The sequence below is a fragment of the Nelumbo nucifera genome, chromosome 4 (assembly GCF_055504915.1).
Source record: "Nelumbo nucifera cultivar China Antique chromosome 4, China Antique-T2T, whole genome shotgun sequence".
In the NCBI taxonomy this organism is placed as follows: Eukaryota; Viridiplantae; Streptophyta; class Magnoliopsida; order Proteales; family Nelumbonaceae; genus Nelumbo; species Nelumbo nucifera.
In genome coordinates, this window is record NC_142652.1 from 25,758,453 (window position 1) to 25,767,299 (window position 8,847).

General features: G+C 37.3%; 1 protein-coding gene across 3 annotated transcripts; it reads left to right on the forward strand.

Annotated features, from left to right (window-relative positions):
* On the forward strand, nucleotides 1-7,780 carry LOC104603005 (transcription factor TGA2.2-like). 3 transcript variants are annotated; one of them, XM_010266898.3, is made up of 11 exons: nucleotides 1-353; nucleotides 696-796; nucleotides 886-956; nucleotides 1,048-1,239; nucleotides 2,381-2,455; nucleotides 2,549-2,608; nucleotides 5,017-5,094; nucleotides 5,190-5,247; nucleotides 6,355-6,626; nucleotides 6,736-6,981; nucleotides 7,236-7,780. In XM_010266898.3, the coding sequence occupies exons 1-11, from the start codon at nucleotides 316-318 to the stop codon at nucleotides 7,380-7,382; spliced, it is 1,338 nt and encodes a 445-aa protein (XP_010265200.1). In that variant the 5' UTR covers nucleotides 1-315; the 3' UTR covers nucleotides 7,383-7,780. The 3 variants fall into 3 exon arrangements, with proteins under 3 accessions (XP_010265200.1, XP_010265199.1, XP_010265201.1); XM_010266897.3 differs by having other exon boundaries at nucleotides 3-377; XM_010266899.3 differs by having other exon boundaries at nucleotides 3-377; nucleotides 6,799-6,981.
* The last annotated feature ends 1,067 nt before the right edge of the window (nucleotides 7,781-8,847 follow it).

Below are 8,847 nucleotides of genomic sequence, written 5' to 3' on the forward strand. Positions count from 1 at the left end.
ACGGAGGAGTGGAGAGAGAGAGAGAGAGAGAGGGAAGGAGACAGAGTCACAGAGGAGAGGAGAGAGAGAGAGTTGGGTTGAAATGCATTGGGAGACTAAAATCCCGGAGTCAGAAAAATAATAAAAGCCAGAGCTGAAATAAAAAGGAGCCGTACTGATTCGCTATCTTGTTGAAAAAGATAGAAGCAGATTTCGTCATCTTCATGTTCTGTCTCTGATGCTTATTCATCCTTCCCCTTTCAACATATCTCTTGTTGGTGGTGGTCTTGGGGTTGTCGTTGGCTTCAGGAGGGAGATGGTTTCGAGATAGTAGAAATGCAGAGCTTCGTAGAAGTCTCGACCAACTCCATAATGTATTGTTCTTCCTCATTTGTTCGGTATTTCTTTAATTCTCTCACTCTGCTTCTGATTGACTAGATTCTATGTTGTATCTCTGTTTAGTTTTGTGTTTATGCTGGCTGGTAATATTTGACTGTGATTTTTACGCTTTTACCAAGTTTTCTCATTTCCTTTTTGTGGTGTATTTGTTGCCTTCTCCGTATGTTTGAGATCTCCATCTTACCCTGCTTTTGGTTTTGTTTTATTTTTCTCTATCTTTATCTCTTTAGTCTGTCTATCTATCAATCCGTCTATTCCCGTATGAATATATACTTTTTTTTTTATTTTATGAATTTAATATTCCAAAAATGATGCAGATGTGATGAAGGTAGCCGTAATCAGTCTCGGTTTTTGGATCTTGGGGAGCTTGAACAGTCTACTGGATTCCACCATGACGATGTCGTTAATGTAAATCCAGGTATTTACTTTTTGTTTGAGAATGCTAAAGGTCTTGCTTCTGTTTATGCAATACCGTGTACTTCATCGAGCCGCTTCATCACTTCATAGGCTCAGTTTTTGGTTTGAAGTCGAGTAACGTCGCTGTTTCTACTAGTCCACAGTTTGGCGGCTTAAGCACGGTAATCATGTTTTCCTCTATGCATATGATATCATAGTCTTAATTGCATGCTAGATTCCAGATTGATAGAATCTGATATTTTCTTGGTGTAGAACATTAGTTCGTCGGATATAACTTCAGCAACAGGAGTCGATACAGGGCAGTACTCGTTCCATAAGGGGACAATGCCCGTTGCTGCTCCCTTGGGGAATGGGCATTTTGAGAACTGGGGGGACTCTGGAATGGTTGATAACAGCCAACAGACAGATACATCTACGGATCTGGATACAGATGAAAAAAACCAGGTGTTTCACTTTTCTCCTCTGACTCTCTGAGATGATTGTTAACACTTGCAAAGTATAGTGGAGCTTTAATAATCGGTATTTCATGCTTAATAGCAGTTCAAGCCATAACCTGATAGTGTAAAAATGGTGTTTCTTCGCAAGGGAAGAGAAATGATTGCCTACTTGAAGAGTTGAAATTATTATCTGAAATTATCAATTTCTGAGGGAAATCAAGCTGAAGATTGAATTTGTAATGATACCAAGAAAGACATGGATATGCTTGCATTGTTTGCCATTTATAATCTTAAATATACATTATTTATTTGTTTTAGTAATTGACATCCGATAGCATATATAGATCTGAATACAAGACCTTTATCTGCGATACTTCATCTATTGATGGTTCATTTTAACTTTAAATGTTGAAGAATTTCATTTTGCTTTTATCTTTCTAAATGTAATACAAAAAAGGAAGAAAATTAAAATTTGGAATGCACACAAGTTCATTTAGGTAACTTTCAGTTTCTTTTACCTTTTATATTTTTCATATGTTCCATTTAATATATTAGACTTTCAAAATCTGTGGAGACACATCCAAGAAAAAGGTTGATCTGGATATGAAGTTTGAATTTCTTAGTGACAGAAAAAAGATGGATCTCTGTTATTGTGCATTGACTTCAAATTGACAATTGTGTCCTCTAGTTTGATATTCTTGTCTTATACATTGGGTTTTATTTAAGTGGTCTCATAGCTTTCAGTAATATAGTGTCCATTACTTGGTGTAATAGTAAAGTCTTGGTCTGGCAAGCGTAAGAATGCAGGTTTTAGTCTGAGAGTGCAAAAATGCCAAAGGTTAGGACTGCATCCGGTCTACCCCTTCCAAGACCGCATATAACTGAGACCATGATTGGGTAATGGCCTTTTGGCAAAACTTCAGTAATATTGTTATGACTGGTTGATATTTTCATGTTGGTGCCTGGCAATAATGCGTGTAGCTGTGCTGATCAAAAACAAAATGCATGTAGCCACTTACTTCCAATTGTTTACATATTTCCCAACTTGCATGCGGTTCATGAAAACATGAAGCTTTATTATTCTTTATATTTACCATGCATTTTCTGCTTGCATTAAAATCCTTACGTGGGTTTTGCTACGTTTTTAGTTTCGAGGTGTTCAGCAAGGAGCACTGGTGTCTGTGGATTCTACAGACAGATCAAAGACCAAATCCGATCAGAAGGTTGGTGCTTTCATGTCAACATGTGATTCATTTTGTAATTTGGCATTCTAATTTTTATTTGCATATTTAGTTATTATTTGGTCTTCCTTGTAGACACTTCGTAGATTGGCTCAGAATCGTGAAGCAGCACGGAAAAGCCGTCTAAGGAAGAAAGTAAGCATATCCGGATTTCTTTTTCACTCCCTTCTGTAAATACACCATGAATTTTGAGATTTATATCATTTTTAGTTTTGTTTCAATTTTGATTGAAGGACATACAGTTATCAATCCAAATATGCTTTAGGTTTTCTTTCTTCCCCCTTCCTTTTCTTGTAAACAGATCATGGATTCTGGCAATTCAGTCGTTTTTTTTGGGTTTTGGTCCTAGGATGTATAACTGTCAATATAGAGATGCAAAATTGAGTTTTCATAGTATATTATGTAGCTTTTAAGTTCTGTTTTCTAGATTTTCTCTTTGGCTTTTGATTAGTATTGTTAGGCATCATGCTACCTCTTTTTGTTGCATATAATTATGTTGTGGAATAAATGGATGATTGTGTGATTATGAAAGAACATGGTGTTTAGGACACATAGACATGATGCATGTTTCCAATCCCATTATCCAACTTTTTACAATATTTGGCTTTGAGCAGGGGCAGAACCAGGGGATGGCGGAGGGGAGCCATGCCTCCCTGCCTTTAAAATCCCTAAATTTCTATTTACATCCCACTTATATTTTGGCCCATCTACCCATGTTTATTAACTTTTATCCCCAATCAATGTTTATTAATTTTTGATCCCCCTCAAGAAAAGAATCCTGGCTTCGCCCTGGGCTTTGATCTCAAGTTCAATGTAGAATAAGATAGTCATCATGTAGCATTGGCATTCCTAGTATTTCTATGAAGTTATCTGGCCTATTGTTGCCGCTCTATATAGTTTTTATGCTTCTGTTTGGTCTATTATTATTGCACTTAATTATTTTTTCTTCTATATGTGTATTTGTATTCACCTTTTACATGTGTGTTTTGGCTTCTGGATGGCATACAGTTTTCTTGCTGTAACTGTTTTTTGATATTCTTCTAGTTGACTTTATGAAATTCTAGACTGGAAAAGGAAAGGTTAGGAATAAAGGTTGTATATTTTTCCACTTGTTGATGGCCTCTTCAGTTCTTTGCAAGTGCTTTTTTTGGTAATATGTGAGTGCTTTCTCGAAATATATATGGTCTTAGTATCAGTCTCCATGTGGAACTTACCTCCAATCGCAACTCTTTTTTTGTCCATCTCTATGTCATAAGTTATGCTGGGTAAAGTTCTCTATATTTATCCTTATCCTTTAATAGTGCACAATTTGCATTTCATATTTCTCTGGGGAATTTTATGTATGGGAAGTTTTCAGGCTTAGCAGAGGTTGATTTTCAAGTTGTGTGTTTTTATTGGCATTTTCTCTCTTGTTTTGATTTGGTTGCTGAAGCTTGTCTCATTGGTTTGGGGCTAGATATTGCTTTTGATGATATTTACTAAATAACACTTCTTTTTGGTGTAGACATTTTCAGTCATTCTTAGCCTAGTGTTTGCATTTTTCAAATCATTCTTTTGTTCTTAATTTTTTTTCTCCCTCTATGTGGTTGCTGAAGCTTGTTTAACGGGCTTTCTCATGTCCAAAATTACAACAAAATAAAAGAAAAGAATGTCAAAAAATGTTTTTTTTTATTTATTTTTTATCATCTTGAGTAGACCTTGAGTTGATGTTAATCTTCGGAAGATGGACAGAGAGCTAATCTGACCCAAAACCTGTGGGTAACTTTCTTGTGATAAATTGGTTATCATCTCCTGATTGCCTGCATTGTTTGCCAGTTTTACTCACTAAATGTTTGCTTAAATTTTTTTCATTTATATCTATGCCCATGCCAAGCTTTCTTTTGTCCCATTTGTGCCTCAATTACTTAATTCTTGAGCTTCTAACAGAGTTTGAAGTGCTTCTCTTATTACTGCTCTGGTACTGAATTGTATTTATGCTTATTTGGTGATTATTCGACCTTGGAAATATGCAAAGCAAAATTGCCTCTTGAAACGTTCCCTTCTCCATATGGAATTAGATGATTATGGTTGTTTTGGTCTTCTGACTTCATTTCTTTAACAATTTGTACAACTAGAGTTCTTATCGTACAACTAGCTTTATAGATAGTTATTGGTTTCAATGTTTTACTTTCTAGCTGTGAAACCATTAAAAAACCTTGTTTCCTTGTTCAAGGACCCTATTTTTTCTTTTCCAGTGATTGTCATGTTACTTTAGCAGTGCCAAAAATTGTAACTGGATATTAAAGTATGTCACTGACTGGTAGTATACTTTTCTAGTATCTCCATATACTGAGCTCCACTCAACAAGGCCTTTCTCACAATATTTGTTGTCAGCCACAGGATTCCTGTTCTGCCATTACTAGTATCTCCATATAATTAAGGTTCTTTTTAATGCTCTCTGTTGCTTTTAGATTTAGGATTTCTGATTGATCAAAAGAAGATTTAGGGTCTCTTGAATGGCGTGAGAAAATATATTTGGGCCAATATATCTTGTTTTTGGATAGGCATATGTTCAGCAACTGGAGAGTAGCAGGTTGAAGCTCACTCAGCTAGAGCAAGAGATTCAGCGAGCACGACAGCAGGTATGATTTGAGGTAATTTGGTTCCTCTTGTTTTTGTATACACATCAAATGATCGATATATCCTGTCTATGATTCTTTGGTTCCTCTTGGCTCAGGGTATTTTTATTGCAAATGGATATTCAGGAGACCAAAGCCATTCAGCAGGTGGAAATGGTATATAACTAAACAGTTTATTATTCAGGCTCCAGTTTCACTTCCTAGTTTCTAGTGGTTAGTTGCTCAAACTAATCTGCCTAATAAATCAGCTGGCTCAAGCTCCATTCGCCAAGGCCTGTTCGCTAATAGGGCCTAAATTTACAGTCTGGCCGAATAAGTAGTAAAAAGTATGTTCCATGGATTGTTTAGAGTTTAATAACAAAATGAAGGGGGACATTATGTAATTTTGGTTCTGTCTATCTGGGGTGTTGGGTGGGGTAGATGGATACAGATCCAACCTTAAGCATACAGACTCAAATAAGTAGTAAACAAGTATGTTCCACGGATTGCTTAGAATTTAATAACAACAATGAAGGAGACATTATGTAATTTTGGTTCTGTCTACCTGGGTTGTTGGGTAGGGTGGGTGCAATATTTTTGCACAAGTGGCCACTCTCAGACTCAAACCAATGTTCTCATGCTTGTCGGGCCAAGTTTGGATGAGCTTGAATTACAAGCCTAAGGCTTGAATGAGCTTTGTGTTGTTATTGCCTGCCTGTTTGGGACTCCATAATAGAAATCAAACTGGAATTGGAATGCTAGGGAAAAACTGATTTTGGATGCAAGGGAGATTATATTCAAAGTCACTTGTGTTATTTGGAACCCAACTGGAACCATTGAGAGTTGAGACAATTGTCTCACATGTGCTGCTGGTCAACCTACTTGCTTGACTTGATTTTAGTATTATTAGACAGGTTACTTAGTCACCTATAACAAATATTAAGATTACACAATCTAGACATTACTTGAGCAAGTATTTTCTATTATTCAGCCTTTTCAGTCCACATTTGTTCCTTATGCATGCTAATGTAGATAAAAAAAAGATTTTAAGAGCAGTGACATTGCTTCCATATTGAAGGTTATGTACTGTTCATTTTCCCCTGCATATATAGACAGCTTATGTACATATGCTAACATGGACAGAAAAGAATCAAAAGATTACCATGTTTTCTTAATTAGCCTGTTCTATGATTCTACGATTTTTTTCCATGCACATACGAGATAATGTTTGTTTTGTAATCAAGAAAGATGTTTTGGTCATGTAGTTTTTAATAATACTTTCAGGGGCTTTAGCATTCGATATGGAATATGCACGGTGGCTTGATGAGCATCAGAGGCATATAAATGATTTGAGAACAGCTGTGAACTCTAGTGTGGGTGATAATGACCTTCGCCTTCTTGTTGATAATGTTATGACTCATTATGATGAATTATTCAGGCTAAAAAGTATAGGTGCAAAGTCTGATGTATTCCACATGCTCTCAGGCATGTGGAAGACACCTGCGGAGAGGTGTTTTATGTGGTTGGGGGGCTTCCGTTCATCTGAACTTCTCAAGGTGATACAGGCTGTATCTGTTTTCAATCCAATTCTCTGTTCTTGAATTATAGCTTGTGGAGTAATTGTTTTTTTTAATTGATTCATTTATGCATGCTATTGAGTTTCAGATTCTTGGGAACCATCTAGAACCATTAACAGATCAGCAGTTGATGGGCATATGTAATTTGCAGCAATCTTCCCAACAAGCTGAGGATGCCTTGTCTCAAGGGATGGAAGCTTTGCAACAATCTCTTGCAGAAACCCTATCATCTGGTTCTCTTGGTCCTTCTGGTTCTGGAAATGTTGCTGATTACATGGGCCAGATGGCACTTGCAATGGGCAAGCTTGGAACACTGGAAAACTTCCTTCACCAGGTAAGGATGTCCAGTGTTTCTTGTACATGTTAGCCTTGGATATCCATTTGTGCCCCCAATATATCCAGGGTTTAAAGATCTCATGGTTTTTTGAGAATATCTGGATATCATTTTGACTTGCAGCAATTTTTAGCGTTTGATGCATCACTTTTTTTAAGTCAATTTTGGGGTAATACTTTGCACTAGAATTTTAGTCAAATTGGGGAGGGATTTCAAAATTTTGAGTTAGCTTTAACCTATGCTTTTGTTCTTAGGCTGACCTCCTACGACAGCAGACTCTGCAACAAATGCATCGTATATTGACCACCCGCCAAGCAGCCCGTGCCCTGCTTGTGATTAGTGATTACTTTTCACGGCTGCGGGCACTAAGTTCGTTATGGTTGGCACGCCCTAGGGACTGATGGTGTCTTCTTTAGTATCTTGGCCTTTTGCTGTAGTAAGGTTGCAGATGGGTTTAAGTTTGCAATGATGTATACAAAGAATGCCCGAGAGAATTTGATGCTGTAAGGTTGAAAGGAATGGAGAGATGCAAATTGATCATCAGATATGCTCCGAGGGCTTCAGAATCTCAGATCGACGACAGCAACTTGGCTTATAGATTTGTCACATCTTATATATCATATTCCTTACTCTGAACATACTGGTATAGTTAATCACTTTATTTACTGATATGTTTCATGTTCCTTTTTCTATCAGTTAATTAGATTAGGTTTTAGGGGATTGTTATCGTTGTTCTTACAACAGCAGTGACTGTTTAACGTTACTATGTAAATAATGACTATATTTCTCTTATCTCTAATCTTTATTCCTGTTATTGTTGTAGGTAACAGCCTATTTTAGAACCATTAAAACCTTACAGCTATAATATTGTTATTTTTATCAAACAGGAAAACATGATCACCATTTTCATCAACAATTTGCTGAAGTAAAATATATATGATATTACCACCAATATATATGATCCATGGTGTTCTTTCCCCGCAAAGCCAGCGTTGAAACCAGCCATTGAGGTGTTAAACACTTGAACCTAGTTCCAACTTCCAAAGTAACTCCGAACAGAAGGTGTTAAAACACTTAAACCTGTGTTCAGAAGACATGTGCCCTTGACACCAGAAAGTGCTCCTTTAACTGCGAAGCAGGCTTGGGACCAGTTGTCAGATATTGGTCCTTGGTTGGCTAGTTCGCAGTAGTTAACTCATCACCTACGCATATTTATCATACACATACGGAGATCCATTTAATGGTCAGCTTTGGATTATGAACTCATTATATTGTATTTTGGTTACCCTTTCCAAACTGAAATTATTTAGGTGGTTAGATTGTAAAGAGATCCAAGGGTGTATACTAGAGGTGATCATTCTTAGCCCGGCCCAGAAACTGGCTTGCCCCAACCTGCAATACTTAGGGCCCAGTACAGACCCGGGCCAGGACCTAGGCTATCTCTCTTATCATAGGTGGTAAACCCGGCCCGGACCGGCCTGGTTCTAGTCCATGGGCCATGATCACTTGTAATGTATACTGCTCATTTTGGCTCAAGAATTACCGGGTGTATTGAAAATGATGGCCTCTATCTAGGTACATTCCATCATAACTTGGTCTTACAAAATACAATTCAGATTTCCAAGTGTTCGCTGTGGCTGGGGCCTGGGAGGATGATTCGGCTAACGAAAAGAAAAATGAAAAATTACCGATGGCATCTGTACTTTGGTGGGGGTGGTTGCACTTAATGAAATCGGGTTCAGTCAGTGTAAAGTCCGTTCAATCACTTGTTATAGCTCTGTATTAGGAATATCTCCTCATGAAATAAAGAATATATGGAGATGTTCTTGATGCAAGGCTGTAAAGGCTGTTTGAACGGGCCTTGCA